General features: G+C 56.9%; 2 protein-coding genes across 5 annotated transcripts in view; both read right to left on the bottom strand.

Moving 5' to 3' along the window:
* Positions 1-3,415: 3,415 nt before the first annotated feature.
* Positions 3,416-7,047, bottom strand: CPLANE2 (ciliogenesis and planar polarity effector complex subunit 2). Of its 4 annotated transcripts, none has more exons than XM_058039131.1 (6): positions 7,005-7,047; positions 5,835-5,972; positions 5,612-5,764; positions 4,932-5,056; positions 4,698-4,837; positions 3,416-3,633 (listed from the first exon to the last, which is right to left on the bottom strand). In XM_058039131.1, exons 2-6 carry the CDS (start codon positions 5,935-5,937, stop codon positions 3,426-3,428), a joined length of 729 nt encoding a protein of 242 aa, XP_057895114.1. In that variant the 5' UTR covers positions 5,938-5,972; positions 7,005-7,047; the 3' UTR covers positions 3,416-3,425. The 4 variants fall into 4 exon arrangements, with proteins under 4 accessions (XP_057895114.1, XP_057895116.1, XP_057895112.1 ...); XM_058039133.1 differs by having other exon boundaries at positions 5,835-5,949; positions 7,005-7,025; XM_058039129.1 differs by lacking the exon at positions 7,005-7,047 and having other exon boundaries at positions 5,835-6,358.
* Positions 7,048-8,165: 1,118 nt separating this feature from the next.
* Positions 8,166-21,952, bottom strand: part of FBXO42 (F-box protein 42) — a 57,236-nt gene continuing 43,449 nt past the window's right edge. Inside the window, 6 exon segments of the mRNA XM_058039128.1 lie at positions 8,166-11,025; positions 11,156-11,272; positions 12,077-12,133; positions 13,252-13,348; positions 13,603-13,713; positions 14,646-14,799. Of these exon segments, the coding sequence (XP_057895111.1) occupies positions 9,949-11,025; positions 11,156-11,272; positions 12,077-12,133; positions 13,252-13,348; positions 13,603-13,713; positions 14,646-14,799 (1,613 nt within the window). The 3' untranslated portion in view covers positions 8,166-9,948.

The raw sequence follows: 21,952 nt of genomic DNA, 5'->3' as shown, positions 1-21,952 counted from the left end.
CCAATCCTGCTCCGTTCCCTCCTCTTTAACCTCCTCCCCACCTCAGCTCACCCCAAATCCCCCTGGATCTCACCGAGGGGAACCAATCCCCCCGAAATCCCCAAATCCCACCACTCCCACCACTTTCCCTTTCCCCCCCACGCACTTTTCAAACCTCAAATCCCAGTATTCCCTGGGAAAGAGCACTTTGGGAACACACCCCAAATCCCACAGCTGCCACTGATCACCCCCTCTGCTGTCCCCCAAAAATCCTCATTTTAGGGTTTTTTACCCCATTTTTAGTTTTCAGGGAGTATTTTCCATGCCAGCCTCTGATTTATTTGCATTTGGGGCTGGATTCTTCCACTTTACCCTCAAAAAATGATGGATTAAAGCCGTCAGGCAGAGTTTATAGAAACTCAATCCTAAAAAAATTCCAGGTATACACAAAAAAGTGAATTTCCCCCTTTTTTTTGCCCAACCCTGCCAAACTAAGCCCCAAAATCACCGGGGGAAGGGTTGCGAGGTGGAGGCCGAGACGCTGCTTGTTTTTTCTCAGCAATTTTTTGGGATTTTCCTGACATTGTTTTCCAGCTCTCCGGCCGGATCCTAGCCGACCCTGCACCACCCATGGGAAACGCTCCATTTTAAGGTGATTTTCCCCTTTTTTGGGGGGTTTATTTTTTAATCTCCCCCACCTTCACCCCTGTGCCAGCCTCCTTTGGGGGCTCCCGGCAGGACCTGGCCCCGGCGCGTCGGTTGAATGCTCGGCACGGGAAAAGTTGCCCCAAACTCTTGGGTTTCGCCTCATTTTAACTTTTTTCCTCCCCATTTAAATTATTTCTTCTCTATTTTAGTTGTCCCCCCATTTTTGCTGCCCCCTCCCCCGCATTTTTATCTCCCCATACACCTTTTTAACTCCCCCCTCCCTTACTTTAACTTTCTCCCATTAATTCAACTTTTCCCCTTTTCATTTAAACTTCTCCGCCCTCATTTCAACTTTTCCTTTAATTTTAACCTTCCCCCCCTGCCTCGCCCCAAAGGCGCTCCGGCACCTGCAGATTCCCCACCGCACCCCAAACTGTGCGGGGGGAAGGGGGAACCCACATTCCCCTTTACCCTCAGAGCGCTCCCCGACTCCTCAGCTCCCCCAAAACCACCGGAATTTACCCCAAAACCACCCCACCCCGCAATAAAGGAGTTTCGGGGTGCTGCCCCCCATAAAAAAATGTGTGGGACTCACCTTCCTCGGCGGCCAGGGGGTTGAGGGCGGTGAGGAGGAGGAGGGTGAGGGCCGGGGGGGTGCCCGCCATGGCGGGGCAGTTTTGGGGGGTCCCGGGCGCGCCCCACGAGCGGCGGCCCCGCGGGGACTGCGGGGGGTGTGGGGTGCGGGGCCGCGCGCCCGCTCCTGTTCATTCATGCCCCGCTGACGTCACCGGCCACGCCCGCTCTTAAAGGCGCAGCAGCCGCTCCCAGTACGCACCAGTACGGCACTGGGAGGGCGCGCGCCCCAGGGAGGGACGCGGCTGGGGGGAGGGGAGGGGGCTGTGGGAGCCCCCCCAAGGTGGGGCACGGCCCTGGAGGGGGTTCGGGGGTCCCGCAGCCCCGCGGGGACCCCCCCAAACCCGGTCCTGAAGGGGTGAACGCGCCCCCCCCTCCCGCCCCTTCCCCTTTCATTCATGAATCGGCGTGGGAAGGGCGGGCGGGCGGCAGCCAATGGCTGCAGGGGGCGGGGCCACGCGGTTACTACCGGCCACGCCCCCCGCCCACCAGTGCGATACTGGGGGGTTTGGGGGGGACCGGTGTGGGGGGGCTGCCCGGGCCCCAAATCCTCAGCACCGCCGTCCTCATGGACCTGCAGCACCCCAAATCCCACAGCACCCCAAATCCCATCACCCACAGCACCCCAAATCCCACAGCACCCCAAATCCCATCACCCACGGCACCCCAGATCCCACAGCACCCCAAATCCCACAGCACCCCAAATCCCATCACCCACGGCACCCCAGATCCCACAGCACCCGAAATCCCACAGCACCCCAAATTCTACCACCCACAGCACCCCAAATCCCACAGCACCCCAAATCCCATCACCCACAGCACCCCAAATCCCATCACCCACAGCACCATAAATCCCATCGCCCACAGCACCCCAAATCCCACAGCACCCCAAATTGTACCACCCACAGCACCCCAAATCCCACAGCACCCCAAATCCCATCACTCACAGCACCCCAAATCCCACAGCACCCTAAATCCTACCACCCACAGCACCCTAAATCCCACAGCACCCCAAATCCTATCACTCACGGCACCCCAGATCCCACAGCACCCCAAATCCTATCACCCAAGGCACCCTAAATCCGATAGCACCTCAAACCCTGGATCATCCATTGCACCCCAAATCCCACAGTGCCCCAATCCCATCAATTCCAGCACCTCAAATCCCTCAGCAGCCCTGTCCCCATGATCCTGCAGCACCCCAAATCCTGCCTCTTCCATAGCACCCCAAGTCCCACAGCACCCCAATCCCTTCACTTCTAGCGCCACAAACCCTCCAGCACCCCAAAACACCTCAAATCCCACAGCACTCCAAATCCTGCACCCCTGTTCCCATAATCCCTCTGCAGCCTCATCCCCAAATACCCACAGAGCCCCAAAGCCCCAAGATCCACAGCACCCCAAATCTGCCAATAGGCCCAGCACCCCATTCCGTGATCCCACTGAACCCCAAATCCCCCAGAATCTGCAGCACCCCAAATCCTGCAGCACCCACCTCTTGATGATCCCATATCCCCCAGTACCCCCAAATCTTCATTACCCCGCCACCCCAAATCGTGCAGCACCCCCATTCCATTATGCCAATGAAATTCAAATCCCCTAGGACCTGCTGCACCCCAAATTCTGCAGCACTCACCTCTTGATGATCCCATTGCACCCCACATCCCCCAGTACCCCCAAATCTTCATTACCCCCGCACCCCAAATCGTGCAGCACCCCCATCCCCAGGATCCCAGTGCACCCCACATCTCCCAGCACCCCAAATCCTGCAAGCACCCCCATTCCATGATCCCATTGAAATTGAAATCCCCCAGGATCTGCAGCACCCTAAATCCTGCAAGCACCCCCATTCCATGATCCCATTGAAATTGAAATCCCCCAGGATCTCCCAGCACCCCAAATCCTGCAAGCACCCCCATTCCATTATCCCAGTGAAATTCAAATCCCCCAGGACCTTCTGCACCCCAAATCCTGCAGCACCCACCTCTTGATGATACCATATCCCCCAGTACCCCCAAATCTTCATTACTCCAGCACCCCAAATCCCCACCCCCCAAAACGGACAAGTCAGGCCACCCATGACCATTTTCATAGAAAATCACTGATTTTAACAAAAAACCACCTTTTTACCCCACCCACCCCCCAAACCCTTCCCAAGAGGGGGTTCAGGTGGGGGTGTCCCCCGCGTCCCCGGGGCTGACCCCGGCGGTCACTTGGTCGCGCCGCCAGAGCTGCTCCACCAGGGCGTCCAGGACGGGGCCGACCCGGGCCAGCCCCGCGGTGCCCCCGGCCCGCAGCACCCGCAGCCCCTGCGAGCCCTCCAAGGCCCGAACGTCGCCCTCGGTGACGGCCGTGTGCGGGGCCAGGTCGAATCTGGGGTGGGGAGGGGACACAGGGTCAAGGGAAACAGCAACGCCCCGGAAAATCCCCCCGAGAAACACCTGAGGTTCGAGGGGAGTGTTGAACTCATCGGTGTAACCAGGTGGGAGTGTTCTCTGAGTGGTTTGGGATCTGGGGGTGCAAAGCTGACTGGGGGGGACACAGGGTCAGAAGAGACGCAGGAAATCCCCCCAAAACCCCCTGAAAATAAGTGGGGGTTGTGACCCCAACCCCTCCTCAAACCCTCTAAAAAATCAATGGGAGTTGAGGACTCATTGGCGTAATGAGAGTTGCACGTTCTCAGTGTTGAGAGAAATCAAACACTGAAATCTGGTTTGAAATCTGGGAGTGCAAACCTGACTGGGGGGGACACAGGGTCAAGGAGACATCAACACCCTGAAAAATCCCCCCAAAAGCACCTATAGAGAAATGGGGATTGTGAATCCATTGGTGCAATGAAGTGTTGCAGGTTCTCGGCCTGCTGAGATAACAAGTGCTGAGAAATCTGGGGTGCAAACCTGAATGGTGGGGGACACAGGGTCAGAAGAGACCCAGGAAATCCCCCCAAAACCCCCTGAAAATAAGTGGGGGTTGTTAACCAAAGAAACTCCCTAAAATGTCAATGGGAGATGAGGGCACATAGGTGTAATGAGAGTTGCACGTTCTCAGCCTAACGAGGTATTGAGTGGTTTGGAATCTGGGGGTGCAATCTTGACTGAGAGGGGGATATAGGGTTAAGGGAGACACTAACATCCCGAAAAATCTCCTTTAGGGTGGCAAAACCCCCTAAAAATTAGCAGGAGCCGTGAACCCATTGGTGTAACCATTCTCAGCCTGCTGAGATACCAAATGCTGAGAAATCTGGGGGTGTGAACCCATTTTCGGGCAGCGGGGGCCAAGGAAGACCTAAAAAACCCCCAAAACCTCCTGAAAATCAGCAAGAGTCAGGAATCCATTGTGTGTGCCGTTCTCAGCCCCTGCCACGCCAAGCACTGAGAGCCCCAGGGGTGCAATCCCCCCGCCATGGGGTGACCTTTGGGGAGCCCCCAAAAGGATACTTGGTGCCCACGACCACCCTGACGAGGTGACGGTCCCCGGGGCCCAGCACGCGGCCCATGAGCGCCGGCAGCTCCTCGAAGGACGCGCGGTCCGTGAAGGAGAACAGGAACAGGGCGGCGTCCGCCTCCTCCTTACAGGCCTGCAGGGCACGGGGACACCGCTCACCGCGGGGTCCCGCCGGTGTCCCCCGCCCCAAAACGCGTCCCCAGCCCCAAAATGCATCCCCCGCTCACGGGCAGCAGGTGCTCGAACTTCCTGAGCGCTCCGTCCCCGCAGTCCCAGAGGTGCAGCTGGAACAGGACAGGGCGGCCGCTGCCGCGGGGCTTGGCCGGCCAGAACAGCGTGGTGGCTTCGATGCCTGCGGGGACAGCGGGACTGTCACCCCCGGGCCATACACAGGGGCTTGTGGTGGCCGGGGTGGCCTCGAACCCTGCGGGGACAGCGGGACTGTCAGCCCCGGGACACCCCTGAGTTATACACAGGGTCTCATGGTGGCCGGGGAGGCCTCTATGCCTGCGGGGACAGTGGGACTGTCACCCCCGAGACACCCCGACTCTACCCAGGGTCTTGTGGGAGCCAGGGTGGCCTCGAACCCTGTGGGGACAGCGGGACTGTCACCTCCGGGTCCCCCCCCGGCCGTACCCAGGGTCTCGTTGTGGCCTCGATGCGTACAGGGACAGCGGGATTGTCACCCCCGGGACACCCCGGGCCGTACCCAGGGTCTCGTTGTGGCCTCGATGCCTGTGGGGATTGTCACCCCCGGGTCCCCCCCCCAGCCGCACCCAGGGTCTCGTTGTGGCCTCGATGCCTGTGGGGATTGTCACCCCCGGGTCCCCCCCCAGCCGTACCCAGGGTCTCGTTGTGGCCTCGATGCCTGCGGGGATTGTCACCCCCGGGTCCCCCCCAGCCGTACCCAGGGTCTCGTGGTGGGTGGGGGGCACGAGGGTCCCCCCCAGCCAGGCCACCAGCGCTGTCTTGCCGACGCCGCTCCTGCCCGCCAGGAAGAGTTTGTAGGTGACCGTGGGCACCGCCAGCGCGGGCGGCAGCGCCGGGCGCTCCAGCAGACCTGGGGAGGGGCTCGGGGTCAGGTTGGGGGGGCTCAGAGCCCGGCTGGGGGGCGCAGGGGGGGCACGCACCGAACACTCTCCGCTGGTTCTTGTGCACGATGGAGTCCAGGTAGGGGCGGCCGGCGGGGGACAGGAGCCAGCCCGGCTCCAGCGCCCAGTCCTGCTCTGCCATGGGCCCCCAAACCTGGGGGACGGCGAAGAGCCCCCCTTCCCCCATGGGATCACTGCATGTGCAGCTTTGGGGGCTCCTTCTGACCCCACCCCAAGGTCCAGGCACCCTTCCCAGGGCCCCTAAATCCTCCATCGGGCCCCTAAAACACCCCCCGTGTCCCAGCATCCTCCCCAAAACCACCCACGGGGTCCCTGACACTCCTCTGTGAGGTGCCTGCTCCCCTTCCATGGGGTCTGTGCCCTCCCTATGGAGTCCCTGACGCCTCTCTGGGGTCCTTGCACCCCCTACAGGGTCCCACCGCCTTCCCATGGCTTCCCTGCCCCTCTCCGGTTCCTGTGCCCCACTCTGGGGTCCCTGCACCCCTCAGTGTCCTCCATCCCCCCAGGGTGTCCCTCACAGCCCCACACGGAGTCCCTGCTTCCCTCAGTGTCCCTCCACCCTCCCAAGGTGTCCCTCACAGACCCATTCTGGGGTCCTTGTCCCCCTCAGTGTCCCTCACACCCCACACAGGGTCCCTGCACCCCTCAGTGTCCCACCATCCCCACAGGGTGTCCCTCACAGCCTCACAACCCCACACGGAGTCTCTGCTTCCCTCAGTGTCCCTCCACCCTCCCAAGGTGTCCCTCACAGCCCACACAGGGTCCCTGCACCCCTCAGTGTCCCACCATCCCCCCAGGGTGTCCCTCACACCCCACACGGGGTCCCTGCCCCCCTCAGTGTCCCTCCATCCTCCGAGCGTGTCCCTCACAGACCCATTCTGGGGTCGTTGTCCCCCTCAGTGTACCTCACACCCCACACGGGGTCCCTGTCCCCCTCAGTGTCCCTCCACCCTCCCAAGGTGTCCCTCACATCCCACACGGGGTCCCTGCACTCCCCGAGGGGTTCCAGCCACCCCCGCGGGGTCTGTGCTGCCCCCAGCTGATCCCGTGCCCCCACAGCATTTAGGAGGGAGGGGACCCAGCCCCTGTCCCCTCCCCGGACCCGCTGCCCCCCAAATCCCCCCCCATCCTTGTCCCCCACACCAATTTTCCCGTGCGGTCCCTTTAAGACGCGGCGCCGCCGCTCACCTGAGGCAGCTTCCGCCTCGTCGTGACGTCACGAAAATAGGCGGGGCGCTACAGAGACCACGCCCAGGCACAGCTGCGCGTGCGCGGTGAGTTGGGGGCACACGTGGAGCGACCCCGGCCCTGCGGATTTTGGGGGGTCCCCATCCCCACTTACTGACACCGGAATAATTTGAGGGGGTCCCCATCCCAGATTACTGACACTGCAAAGATCTGGGGGTCCCCATCCCAAGTTACTGACACCGGAATGATTTGGGGGTCCTCATTCCAAGTTACTGACACTGCAATGATTTGGGGGTCCCCATCCCCAGTTGCCAGCACTGCTGGGATTTGGGGTTCCCAACTGCCAGGGTTTCCAGGCTTTGGATCTCTCCTTCATCCCTAATCACTGACACTTGAAGCTTTGGGTTCCAGCATCTCCCCCACTGGCAGGACTTGGGGTCCCAATTTCCAGCCCCAGCAGGTTCTAGGATCCCCATTCCCATTTCCCATCTCCAACAGGTTGTGGGATCCCCAGTTCCCAACACTGGCAGGATTTGGGGTCCTTATCACCAATTTCCAGCCCCAACTGGCTTTGGGGTCCCATTTCCCAGAGCTGGGAGGCTTTGACATCCCCGGTTACCATCTCTAGCAGTTTTGGGATCCCCATTCCCAGTTTCCATCCCTAACAGGGTTTGGAAACTGGGAATTCCAGTTCCAGTTCCCCATTCCCAGTGTGGACAGCCTTTGGGTCCCTGTCCCTAATTCCCAACCCTGGCAGGACCTGGGATCCACAATTTCCAGCACAGGCAGGACATGGGTTCCCCAGTTCCCAGCCCTGACAGGTTTTGGGGTCCCATCCTAAACTTCCATCCCAAACAAGGTTTGGGATCCCTGAATTCCCAGCTCCAACAGGCTCTGGGATCCCCAGTTTCCAACCTCAACAGGCTTTGGGGTCCCCATCCCTGATTTCTGGCTCCAAGAAACTTCCCAAATTCTCTGTGTCCCCCTTTGCCTCCCTCCACTCCTCCAACATTCCCTGTACAAATATTTCCCTTCTCCTACACAAAGACCCCAAATCCCCCCTTTCACCCCCAAACTTACGGCAGCACAGCACGAACTTCCCCTCCAAGTCACTCCCACCCCTCCCCAAAAGGACCAACCATCCGTTTCTTTTCCTTTTTATTTGTTAAACCACTAAAAATTCGTTGGGAAGGGGGGGAGGGACCCCCATGAACCCCCCCAAAATGTACACAAGATTTTAAATATCACTGGAATCGCTTCCCATTGCTGCTCTCGGCCCGGGAGTGACGGGGGGGACACCTGAGTCGCGGTGGGTGGGGGGACACCTCGCTCACAGCACCAGCAGCTCCCGTGGGACTCGGGGACAGGGACCTAAATTTGGGGTGAATCTCTCTGAAGGGCACAGAACATGCATCTCCTGACGGGGAACCCCGGGAGGGGAACCCTGGGAGTGGGGCAGGATGGAAAGTGGGAGAGCAGCCCTGGAGGGATGCTCTGCAGGGAGAAGGACATCAAGGCGCCATCCATCCCCGGCTTTGACTCTTTTTTGGGGATGGATGACAAAAAACATGCAAAGGGGACGTGGGGATCGATGGCGAAGCCTCGACCGCCTTCCCCGCGGCCATCGCGTGGAGAAGGAAAATTCCAAAATTCCACAGCTCACCCGAGGTGCTCCTGAGGTCTGGGGATTTTTTGAGAGGAGGGAAAATTGTATTTTGCTTTCCCAAATCGTTCTGGGATGAATGGGAGAGGTGGGATTTGATGAGGGGTTTATTTACAGAGGTGGAAAACGCCGCGGGTGAAGCAAATCCCTCCCCGTCCCCACGCGGCTGGGATGGGATTTAAGGCTCCGACCGGCAGAAAGCTCAGTGGGGATGGAGAAGAAAAATTTGGGGAAGAAGGGACCACGTCATGGCGCTGCCGGCTTGGGGAGGGCTCCCTGGTTTGAGGGTGCTGGAGGTTGTTGACCAAAACCTGGCAGAATCCGCCCCGTTTCCCCCCCTTGGAGGGGACAGGGAAGGAGGGCTTGTCCCAGAAGGACGCACAGGTTCAATCCCTTCGGATTTGGATTTAATCTTTGCGGAAGGAGGCACGTGCAAAGATGAGGTGAAGTTACTGCATCGAGGCTGCCCTCACATTTACCAGGATCTGTCCTTTTCCCTGGAAAACCCACCCTGCTCCCGGGCTCCAAGGGGCTGCTTCGGCCTTGAACGGGTTTGGGCCGTTCAATGAAATGAAACCTTAAAGTCTAGAAGGGAATTGGCAGCCAAATATCTCTGTTTTGGGGGAATAACAGGATTTTCAGAGTATTTCCGCTGGTCAGAGGGGATCAGGGCTGATCCCCAAGCCTGATCCAGCAGGGCAGGGAGAGGAGGGATGCTAACAATCAAGATTTTTGGCATTTTGACACAAAAAAAAATGTCCTTTCCTCCTTCTTTTGGTCCTGCCTGGAGGACAGAGACGAGAGCGGCAGGTGAGAGGCAAAATAAAAAGGCATCGTGTTTGTGTCGAGCAAAGGTTGGCAGCACTGGGAGGTTCCCAGAGGGATATTGCTGTTTTCCTGACGGAGTTGAGCATGGAATTAATCAAGCTAACAGCCTCCTGCCTGCTGCAATTTAGGTTATTCCTATAAAACCACTTCTACTCACAACCCACGAGGAATTTCGGAGAGACCGAGACTCACAAACACTTAAGAGAATAAACCCAGGAAGATCCTGGCTGCAGCAGAGGAATTCCCTGGCTGCTCTCCCCGAATCCTCGGGTCCTTCCCCGCCTGTAAACACGACTGGGGTCTTACTGGGAACTGCCGGGGCAGTGCTGGAGCGTTTGCTTGGACTTTTATTGGTTTCCTGCTCCCTAATTCACAGTTTGAACGCCTGCGTGTCGGGAAGGGGCTGGGGAAGGAGGAGGAGCCGCAGGGATGGAAGGACGGGCGGCGGCCGCATTATCTCTTTGCTCGCACAAAGTACAAGGCATTTGTTTTGGGGTAATATTTGACGTTTTGTTTCTTGTCCATCAGGCCACCGAATATGATCAGCTCCCCTCGGCCTTGCACCACCGTGTGTAAACTGGTCTCGGGCGGCCCCACCACGGAGCTGCTGTTGAACACTTTCCACTTGACTCGTCCCTGCTCCTTGGTGTCCTTAATGTCCAGCACGTACATCTGCATGGGCTTGCAGTTCATGCTCTGGTACAGCGGCTTGCCCACGTTCAGCGACTGCGGCGGGTGGTGCCCGAGGCGCCGGGCGATGGGGGGCAGCGAATGCCCCTCGCCCTGGGTGCTGCTGGGCCGCACGGAGCCCGGCTCGGCGCCCGGCGAGCCCGGGGACGAGGCCAGGGGAGGGCTGAGCGCGGCCGAGGCCGAGGCGGCTTTGGAGGAGAGGGCTTTGACGGCCTCGAGGCTGCGGCGGAGCGCGCCGGGGGACACGGCCCCGGGCAGGGCGGCGTGGGGCGGCGTGTGGATGCCGTTGGTGTGCTCCGGGGGGTTCCGCGTGCCCGCTGTCCTGCCCTCCGCGCCGTCCAGCTGGCACAGGAGGGACGTGGGCTTCTGCTCCCAGCCCAGCTCCACGGAGGCCAGGCGCAGATCCCTCTGCTCCGGCAGCGAGCCCCGGCGCGGCGCCAGGGCCGGCCCCACCTTGAGGTCGAATCCCTCGGCGGCCGAGGGGGTGCTGGGGGACAGGGCCTGCACGGGGCTGTCCAGGGAGGCCCCGCCGGGCGGCGCCGCTCCGGGTGACACCGTGCCGCCGTTGAGCACCGGGGAGCTGTCCCCTCTGGCCGGGGACAGGCTGCCCTCCCGCGAGCCCGACGGCGTCTGCCTGCGGGGACGGAGGGTGCCCCAGCGGCCGTTGACGCAGGGAGCCTCGTCCGTGTTCCTGACGGGGGACTGGGAGCGGAATTCCCGCGTCTCGGGCACCAGGGCGGGCGGCGTGGCGCTGATGGGGGACGGGCGGGAGTTGAGGCTGGGGCTCAGCGGGGCTCTCCCGCTGGGAGCTTGGCTGAAGACCACGACGCACTGCCCCACCTGTGGGAGAGCAGGGAACAGAAATCAGGAGGAGCCTTGGTGCTGCGGAGAAGAGGTTACGGAGTATTTTGGGCAGGGAATAAAGAGGGAGGGGTGTGTGTGAGGGAGCAGGGACCCCCTGTGTTCGTACCCTGCAGGCAGGATGGCACCACAGCTCCGGGGCTCCGTGATCCTCGTTCTCCACCTTGAGCGGCTGCCACGTCCAGGGGTTGGCCTGCATGTGCAGCAACCAGGCGTCTTTGAACAGCTGGGGAGGGAAGGGTCACACATTCAGGAGTCTGGGCTGGAATTTAGGAGTCTAGGCTGAGATTCAGAAGCCCTGGCTGAGTTTTAGGAGCCCGGGTTGAGTTTTAGGATCCCAGGCTGAGATTCAGGAGCCCAGGCTGAGCTTTAGGAACCCAGGCTGAGTTTTAGGACCCCAGGCTGATATTTGGGATCCCAGGCTGATATTTGGGATCCCAGGGTGAGATTCAGGATCCCAGGTTGATATTCACAAGCCCAGGCTGAGTTTTGGGAGCCCAGGCTGAGTTTTAGGATCCCAGGCTGAGATTCAGAAGCCCAGGCTGAGATTCGGAAGCCCTGGCTGAGTTTTAGGCTGAGATTCAGGAGCCCAGGCTGAGATTCAGGAGCCCAGGTTGAGTTTTAGCCCAGTCTGCTGCTGGGCTCAGCCCATCAGGGCCATGGTGGGAGTGGTGCTTTGCTGCTGCAGACAGAAGATGCTGACCTAGAGCAGGAGCTAATCACCCATGAGTGACTACACCCCGCTATGGCCATGGATAAATCCCTTCACTGCCATCTGCTATCCCAGTACAAAGTCAGGGCTCATCCTGACGAGCCTCAGTGAACCCAGGGAGCTGCTCAGAGAGTGCCTGGGGTGATTTTTATTAATTAAAGCAGCTCCAGCAACAGCTGAACAGCTTCTCTGGAAAATCTACCAGGTGGGTGCCCAGACTTGAGGAATAAAATGCCACCAACATGCAGAGTCCCCCCATCCCAAATGCAGCCCCAGGTGCCAGGGGGATGGTGATGTCCCTGCTCCCCAGGTACTCACTGCATTGGGACCCCCGCAGCCTCCCAGAATCAAAATGGTCTCGTTGTCTATCACGATCTGCAGGGGACAAAAGAGAGTTTCAGCCTGGGAAGGATTTTTGGCCAGGCCTCCAAGGGCAGACAGAGGCAGGTTCTCACTGCATGGGCGTTGCTGGGGTCTGTGTGCCCCAGGATGAGGAATGGAGCTGGTTTTGCCTGGGACAGAGCGGGATGCAGGGCTCATCCCACCCCTTGTCCCAGACCAGTTCCTCTCTCCAAGGACAGCAATCACCCTTCCCAAAGCTCCAGGGCCCCGACACCCCTGTGCAAAGGAGGGGAGGGTGGAAGGATTGTTTGGGAGGGCAGGTGTGGCAGCAGTGTCTGATCAGTGCTGCTGCTGGGTGAGGGATCCCCATGGGCTCCATTCCCAGGGCATGGAAGGCACATTCCAGCACGAGCCATCTGAGCCCTGCTGGGACCAGCCCCACTCTGGGGATCACTGAGCATCCCAGATGGGGACAGCTGCCTCAGGCCAGGTGACAGCCATGAGCTCCCTGCCCCAGCAGGTGCTGCTGGAGCTGTGCTTGGAGCAGGAGCAATCCCACGATCAGGAGAGAGGAGCAATCACAAGGGCCTGGAGCCAAACCAGGCTGTGCTGCCTCTCCACTGATCCCCATGAATGGATCCCCATGGGCTCCATTCCCAGGGCATGGAAGGCACATTCCAGCACGAGCCATCCGAGCCCTGCTGGGACCAGCCCCACTCTGGGGATCACTGAGCATCCCGGATGGGGACAGCTGCCTCAGGCCAGGTGACAGCCACAGCCACGAGCTCCCTGCCCCAGCAGGTGCTGCTGGAGCTGAGCTTGGAGCAGGAGCAATCCCGAGTCAATCCCAGGATTGGGAGAGCAGAGCAGTCACAAGGGCCTGGAGCCAAACCAGGCTGTGCTGCCTCTCCACTGATCTGAGGTGCCACATAGGGCACGAGTGGGGTAGAGCAGGGATGTGTTCATTACAGCTCTGAGTCACTGTGGGAGAGGGCCTGGGGGGCAAGGGCCCCACAGATAACCTGGGAGGGAATGAATGAATGGATGGATGGATGGATGGATGGATGGATGGATGGATGGATGGATGGATGGATGGATGAAGCTGTGGAGGGGGAGCGAGGCTGTGCCTGCTTCCCTCTGGCTCAGCTCACCTGGGACTGGCCCCCGCGCGGGTGAGGGCTGGGCCCCGAGATGCTGGGCTTGGACCAAGCCCACTGCTCCAGATCCAGCACCCACACGTCGTTGCTCCTGCAGGGATGAGACAACACGGGCTGAGGATACAACCAGGGATGTGGAACTCGGGTTCAGGGCTGGGTTTTATGGCAGAATTGGGATTTTTGCAGGTTGGTGCTTGGGATTTGCTGTGAGAGGTGAAGGGTGTGCTAAGGCAGCAGGCAGACCCCAAAATCCTGCAGAAAATTCCTCAAGGATGACCCCAAGACCATCTCAACCCCCTCATGGCTCACATGGGTTATTGTCAGCCACCCTGCCCCCAAACTTACATCTGTCGGGATCCAAGGGAGCCCCCAAAAACGATCATTTTGTCCTCGATGACACAGGAGGAGTGTCCTGCCATGGGAGGGGGGCCGTGGGTGGTCATGATGCAGTTCCACCTGGGAACAGAGGCAAGAACACATGCCCCAGTGAAGGAAAATGTTGGATGAAAGGCCAAACAAAAAAATCCCAAAGGCCTGCGAAGTCCTCAAGAACATGTAATGGAGGAAAACCACAGGGAAAACCTCCAAAAATCCAAATAGCAACTCAACTAATTAGAAATCCCAATGTGCTAAACATTTTTAAGGCATGACCAAGTCTCATGGCCAACTCGGGAACATCTCCCCTTCCAATTAAGTTTGCCTCAAATTCTTTCCAAGAGAATTGGAAATCTTAATTACAGAGTTGTAATGACACTGCCCAAAGTGCTCTGGATAATTGATACTTTGGAGGATGAAAAGTTCTCAGCACAAGAGGAGCAGGAACCTTCTCTTTGATACAGCATTTCCCTTCTCACACACACCATCAGTGAGAAAGCTGAGTCTAAAATCAGCCAAATGATGTTTAAAGGGAAAAGGAAAATTGCTGCCAGCTCCATGGACACTGATGGATGCTCCAGTCCCGGAGCTGTAAAGGCAGAGGTTGAAATGATGCAGAAATCTGATTTATCACATCTCCCCGAGGGAGCTGAGTTTTGGATCATCACTGAAAACAAGACCTCCAGCACTTCAGGCTTATCTCAGAAACACCTCAGTGCTCCCAGCCAAAGTGATAAGGCACTTAAAACACCCAGGCTTCCCACCTGGATGGGGATACTCAGGAAGCCTGGAATATTTAGGTACAAGTCCAGAACCATATGGAAGCAACAGCACCCATGAGCTGCTTGGCAGCACCCTGTCCTCAGCTCTGCTGTGCTTGTGTGGCTTTTTTTTTTTTGTTTCAGAAAGAGCATTAGAGACACACCTGGGAAACCAGGACCACGCACAGCTTCCCAGGCATTCCTCCAGCTGCATTCCAGAGCCATTTCTCCAGGATCAAAGCCTGCTCTTACCAGTTTTTGGAGGGGGAGTACGTGTGGATCTCATCGAAGAACCTCTCGGGCTGGTGCAAGGGGTAAGGGCTCGGCCTGGTCCACCCCCCAAAAAGCACCAACAAGTCCTTGTAGACCACCAGCGTGGCCCCAGCCTTGGGAGAGGGGTAGGAACCTGGCAGGGAGGGAGGAGAAGTTAGGAAAACCATGGTTGAACACAAGCCCCTAACTCTGCATCATTTCTTCAGTGCCACAACGTGGAGACTCCACCTTTCTGAAAAAATGAAAATAACAGAAAAGAAAAAAAAAAAGAAAGAAAAAAAGGCAAAATTAGAGCTGGGAGCCTGGGAATAAAACTCCTGCCAATTTGTGTCATGGTAATTAGTAGGAGCCTGAAAGCACATCTCAAACACAGCAAAACATCTGTCACTCACTGGCAGGAAATTGCCGGTTTTCCAGCGATCCCTCCAAATTATTGCTTTAGCACCGAATAAAAGCAATAATTACCTCCAAATACCTCCTAAGTCTCTCCCTGAGGAGGGAGGGAGAAGGGAGACAATTCCAAGGCACCCCGAGTGGCTTGTGCAGATGTGTGGGGTGCTCACAAGTGGCAGCACTCACTGAACCCCAGGTTTGAGAGGAAGCCCTGAACTGTGAATGAAGTCATTCCTCAAGTCTGCAGGATGCAGCGCTGCTCTAAAAATCGTGGAAAACCTTTTTGTGCTGCCTGTTTGAGGTTCAAAGGGCTCTGCAGGGACCAGGGGCCTCCTGAGCAGGACCTGCACAAGGACAAGGTGACCTCTTGGGCTTGGTGCTGTTGGGATTTGCTGTGCTCAGATGGTTCCATGGATCCTGAGGGCTTTCCTGAGCTCACCTCTCACCTACTGCTGCTCCTGTGGCCCCTGGCCACCACATCCCTGAGAAGCTGTGCCTGCTCAATCCCTGGAAGTGTCCAAGGCCAGGCTGGATGGGACTTGGAGCAACCTGGTCCAGTAGAAAGTGTCCCTGTCCATGGCAGAGGGTGGAACGGGATGAGCTTTAAGGTCCCTTCCAACCCAAACCATTCTGGGATTCTGTGATTCCTGTGGAAGATGTCCCTGTCCATGGAAGGAGGGTGGAATGAGATGAGCTTTAAGCTCCTCCCAACCCAATCCACTCTGGGATTTTATGGTTCTTAACCCGCTCAGAGCAGGAGCAGCTTCAGTGCAAGAAACCTGTTGGCAAGAGCAACTATCAAAGGATTCGATTCCTTTGAATTTACGTTGGGAAATCAGAAACTGCAAAAGCCCAGTCCCTGCCTGGCCCTGGAGCCAGAGCTGCTGTGTCTGTGTCAGCACCCTGCTGATGTGTGAGGTGCTGAGCTGCTTCCCAGAACAGCTAAAGCCTCTGCAGGGCCTGACTCTGAGCATCCTCCTTCCCATGGTGGTCACCAGCACCTGGCACATTGCTCCAGCTCCACAGCCACCCCTGGCAGTTCATCCCCAGCCTAGAACATTGCTCCAACTCCACAGCCAGCCCTGGCAGTTCATCCCCAGCCTAGAACATTGCTCCAGCTCCACAGCCAGCCCTGGCAGTCCATCCCCATCCCAGCACTGCTCCAGCTCCACAGCCAGCCCTGGCAGTTCATCCTGGCATCCCCATCCCAGCACTGCTCCAGCTCCACAGCCACCCTGGCAGTTCATCCCCAGCCTAGAACATTGCTCCAGCTCCACAGCCACCCCTGGCAGTTCATCCCCAGCCTAGAACATTGCTCCAACTCCACAGCCAGCCCTGGCAGTTCATCCTGGCATCCCCATCCCAGCACTGCTCCAGTTCCACAGCCAGCCCTGGCAGTCCATCCCCATCCCAGCACTGCTCCAGTTCCACAGCCACCCCTGGCAGTCCATCCTGGCATCCCCAGCCCAGCCCCACAGCTCCAAGCCCATGAGCAGAGCAGCTCAAGGGCACGGCTCACACGTGGCCACCTCTCTGAACCAGCCGATGCTCCCACCTGGTCCCCGTCCCCTCCCCTGTCCCAGCAGGACTCAGAGACACAATTTTAGCAGGGAATGACACCCAGAACAGACTATTTTTAAAAGAAACCAGAGCAGCTATTTTAGGATGTTGCAGCTGAGGGAAGCAATTCTGTTGCACTGGGTTCCAGGTGCTGCGAGGGAAGAGCAGAAAGCAGCCCCTGGCCTGATGCAGAGATGGCCACGGTGTCCCTGAGCCCTTCCCTAGGGACAGAGAGTTCTGCTGCCCTCAGCCTCATGGAGATGAGGGAAAAATGGGAAAAAAGCTCTGCAGAAGCATTTAATGCAAGGTAATGCGTGGCCAGAGCTGTAGCAAGGTCTCTGTGAGGACGAGATGCCAGTGAGGGCCACATTTGGTTACTCCTTGTTTTCCTGGCTCATTCCATGTGTGCAATTCATTAACCCACACCAGCAGGTTTCCAGCCTAAATAATTCCCTGGCAGTGCAGAAAGTTTTTCTCCTAAGCCTGGCACCACAATAAAACATCTGTACCAGAACTTGTGAATCCCAGCCGGGTGACATCGCCAGGGATGCCACAAGGTGCTGGGGTTAAATTGGGTTATTTTTAAACCAAAAGGGGCAGCTGGAGTCATTCCAGGATGGAAAATCATTGGCACCTTGCTCAGAAAGGTCTGGGATGGAGCAGTGAGGAAAGTCACCCTCCCACTGCTGTAACCTGAAGGTCAACCCCGGCCTGAGCCAAGGAGACAATTCCCAAGTGAGTCAGTGCCGTGCAAACAGCCCAGGGCAGAGGCCAGCCCCGGTTTTTCAGGAAGCTTTGCTGTTATTGGACATTGTACGGATGTAAATGAGCTGAGTTTCATTCTGCAATGCAGGAAAACTCTGCATTTTACAAGCCAAAGAAGTGCTGGCCTCTCAAAGCCTCTTCCAACAGCAAAACTGGGGTATCTGTGGATGCTCTCCACAAATGAGATGCACCACAAGCATCTCCAGGATCTTGTGCTGGAGCAGGAATGTGTGGAAATCTGGAGAATGAATGCTGTTTGTCCCTAAAGCAGGGGAGAGCTGCTGGGTCCTCAGGAAGGGCAGGAACATCCCGAGGGAGCTGCTGGAAGGGGAAGGCAGCGGCACTCTGTGAGCTCAGGCCTCAGGCATGCGGAGCAGCCCGGCCAGAGGGACATCAAAGGGACCGAGGACCTGCTCAAAGTCCAGCCCTCTGAGGATGTGGGAGGTGGGAGCGGCCCTTCAAAGACTCCCAGGAACACAGGGGACTCTCTGGGGTAGCACACGGGCTGAGGAGCCATCAGAACTTCATTAATGAACTGCACTGGGACCCACCAGTCACAGCGGGGAACTGCTGTGATCCTGAGCTCCCCACCCCAGGAACACCACCCAGGCCAAAATACAGCTTATCCCTCCATAACACCATCCAGGTTAGTCCTCTATAACATCATCCAGGTTATTCCTCCACAACACCATCCAGGTTATTCCTCCATAACACCATCTAGCCCAAAATCCAGGTTATTCCTCCATAACATCATCCAGGTTATCCCTCCATAACACCATCCAGGTTATCCTTCCACAACATCACCCAGCCCATCAACCAGGTTATCCCTCCATAACACCATCCAGCCCAAACATCCCGGTTATTCCTCCATAACACCATCCAGGTTATCAGCCCCTAACACCATCCAGGTTATTCCTCTATAACATCATCCAGGTTATCCCTCCATAACACCATCCAGGTTATCCTTCCACAACATCACCCAGCCCAAAATCCAGGTTATCCCTCCATAACATCATCCAGGTTATCAGCCCCTAACACCATCCAGGTTATTCCTCCATAACATCATCCAGGTTATCCCTGCATGACACCACCCAGCCCAAAATCCAGGTTATCCCTCCATAACACCATGCAGGTTTATCCTTCCATAACATCATCCAGGTTACCCCTCCATAACACCACCCAGCCCAACATCCAAGTTATCCTTCCATAACATCACCCAGCCCATCAACCAGGTTATCCCTCCATAACACCACCCAGCCCAAACATCCAGGTTATTCCTCCACAACACCATCCAGGTTATTCTTCCATAACATCATCCAGGTTATCCCTCCACAACACCATCCAGCCCAATATTCAGGTTATCCCTCCACATCACCATCCAGATTACCCCTCCATAACACCATCCAGATTACCCCTCCCAGATTACCCCTCCATAACACCAGCCAGCCCAAAATCCAGGCTATCCCTCCATAACACCAGCCCAACATCCAGGTTATCCTTGCTGGGGATAAAGGCTGGAGCAGGCTGAGGGTGCAGCACAGCTCACTCCTAAGCACAGCAGGCTCCATCCCTGCACAGCTGACGCTGTTCTTTCGGCTGGGATGAGGAGCTAAAAGCTGGGCTGAGCTATTTTTTTCCCAGCTGATGGATTTTCCTGGCTCGCAAAGCCAAAAAACCAACCAACCAAAGATCTCTGGCTTCCAGAGATGTTTGGAAAAGAAATGCCAGCCTCTGATTGCCCCCGACACGAGCTCTGGGTGTTTTATCTGTGTTGGATCTGTCCTTATAAGCAGTTTTTCAAGCCCAGTTATCCAGCCCTCTAAAGCCACCGGAGCCGCACACGCGGAGATTAACGGGAACAAAGGAAAAGCCTGGCTTGAAGGCCACGTGGGACACAGAGTGCCAGACCAGCCCTTTACCTCTGGAAGGACAGCCCTGAGAGACTCCAAAAACCAGCTGGAGTGGGGAACAGCAATGCTCACCCCGTGGTTATCTGCTGGGATTGCCCAGGTGGAAGGACGGGCTCGGGTCCATCGATGGGGTTTGGGGAATGTTCCACAGGAGGGGCTGGAGCAGGTCTGCACTGACCCAGGGGGCAGAGAACACATCAAAGAGTTGTGCCAAGGGGATTGGAAGCTTTAATTCTGGAGAAGGATGGGATGGGAGCTGCAGCCAGGAGCTGTTTTTGCTGGATCTGGTGAATCCTGCAAGGAGCTGACATTGTGGCTGATCAGGTTTCCATGGAACACCTGGATAACCAAAGCCATGTGTCCCATGTCAAAGCTGGGAAATTGAAGGGAGCTGCTCCAGCACCCCGTGGATTTCAAGGTGCAAAGGAATTCGAGCTCCCAGGTTCAAAAGCCACCTGCAATCTGCACTCCAGAGGTACAGGGAACCATCCCTGGGAAGGGCTTGGTGCTGTCCTTTTTACAGGAATCCTGGAATGGTTTGGGTTGGAAGGGACCTTAAAGCTCACCCCATGGGCAGGGACACTTTCCACTATTCCAGGGTGCTCCCAGCCCTGTCCAGCCTGGCCTTGGACACTTCTTCCCAAGGCAGGATGGTGGTGCCTGTTTTGCACTCTGAGTTGTCCCAAACTGGATCCAGCCCTGCCCACCATGAGTTTTGTGTTTCCATGCTCAGGCAGCAGCAGAGCCACATCCAGAGGCTGGTTTTTAGTCTGGCCAGACCTGGATTTTCAAATCCCAATTTCCAGCCTGGAACCCTCATCCAGCCCACCTGAGGGATGGCCCTGACTACATCCCATCCCACAGAGTTCCATCCCAAACCTGTATGATAGCGTGAAATCCCCAAATCTTTCCCCTTCAACCGGAAGCAAAACCAGAGAAGGAAAGAACAATAAATCCCTCTGCTTCCCAGGCCAGCAGGGATTTTTTCCACAGCAGTCAGCAGATTCCCTGCCAGGTTTCCCAAAGGGAAGAGGACAAGCTGGTGAGCAGCAGTCCAGAGGCCAGAAGAGATGAGCATCCCAGCAACCCCAGCACTAGCACTGGATTTGGGAGATGCCAGAGGAGCACTCCTGTGGGAAGAGCAGACATCCCTGCTGCACATCCACTCATTCCCAAAGTCAAACTCAACTCTGAGCACTCTGCTCAGCTGCCTCTGATCCAGCATTTGACATTCACCTGTTTTTAATCCCAAAACAGAGCACTGGGATTACAAACATGTTCTAGACTAGTTCTGACCAGGCCTGCCTAAACCTTAGAGCCTCTAAAAGCCACAGAAGTATCATCTTCTCTTACCAAAACCACAGGCAATTTAGTGTTCCCTTCCAGAAAAACCCCAAATTCCATGCTGGGAAGCAGACAGGAATTCAGCCTTGCAGGAGTCTTAAGGAAAAACCAAACAAATCTCTGCTGATTTGCCTCCTCAGCAGAGAGACAAAACCTCTGCAGACACAAATAACCTCTTGGGAAGGAACTGAGGGAATATCCTGAGTTTATCTGCAACCTCTTGGGAAGGAACTGGGGGAACATCCTGAGTTTATCTGCAATTTTGGGGGGCAGATCAGCGACCCCCTGATGCTGACATGCAGACAGAATTCTCAGTGTGGGATTTCCACCCTGCAGAGACTCAGGACTGTGGTACAAGCCCAGTCAAACCCCGGCATGGAAGCCAAGTTTGGTTTCTTGCAATCTCTGGGAGGTGCAGGCAGAGGCCTCGGGGAGGATCAGTCACCTCCACGCTGTTGCAAGGTGCCCGTGGGTATTTTTTTAACCCCGGCACTCCGAGGTGCTGCCGCTCTGATAAATCCACGAACAAGGAGAGGCAGTGCCCTCTGAACCCCGTGCAACTGGATTTACTGAGTCACTCTGTGCTAATGCCTGGCAAAAATGTCCTCATGCAGCATTGAGCAAACAATGGCGAGATAACCGCGCCAGAACGCCGCGGGCTCGGCCTCTTATCTCCCAACAGCCCCGGACGGGATCGCCGCAATTCCTGCCGCAATTCCTGCAGCTGCACTGCGGGAGAGGCTTCACTGGGATACACCCTGCCCCTCTCCCAGGCAGCAGTGCCCCGAGGTGCTGGGAGCTCTGAGCAGTGAGGTCACCCTCAGCAACCATCCTTTGGGAAAGGCAGATTTGGGAAAGGCAGCCATCCTTTGGGAAAGGCAACTGTCCTTTGGGAAAGGAGGATTTGGGAAAGGCAGCTGTCCTTTGGGAAAGGCAGATTTGGGAAAGGCAGCCATCCTTTGCGAAAGGCAGCAGTCCTTTGGGAGAGGCAGATTTGAGAAAGGCAGATTTGGGAAAGGCAACTCTCCTTTGGGAAAGGAGAATTTGGGAAAGGCAACTGTCCTTTGGGAAAGGCAACAGTCCTTTGGGAAAGGTGGATTTGGGAAAGGTGGATTTGGGAAAGACAGCCATCCTTTGGGAGAGGAGGATTTGGGAAAGGAAACCTTCCTTTGGGAAAGGCAGATTTGGGAAAGGCAACAGTCCTTTGGGAAAAGTGGATTTGGGAAAGGCAGCCGTCCTTTGGAAAAGGAGGATTTGGGAAAGGCAACTGTCCTTTGGCAAAGGAGGATTTGGGAAAGGCAAATTTGGGAAAGG

Source organism: Melospiza georgiana, chromosome 22 (assembly GCF_028018845.1).
Source record: "Melospiza georgiana isolate bMelGeo1 chromosome 22, bMelGeo1.pri, whole genome shotgun sequence".
NCBI classification, from domain to species: domain Eukaryota; kingdom Metazoa; phylum Chordata; class Aves; order Passeriformes; family Passerellidae; genus Melospiza; species Melospiza georgiana.
Note: the sequence above shows the minus strand (reverse complement) of the source record. Positions and strands in the feature narration are given on the sequence as shown.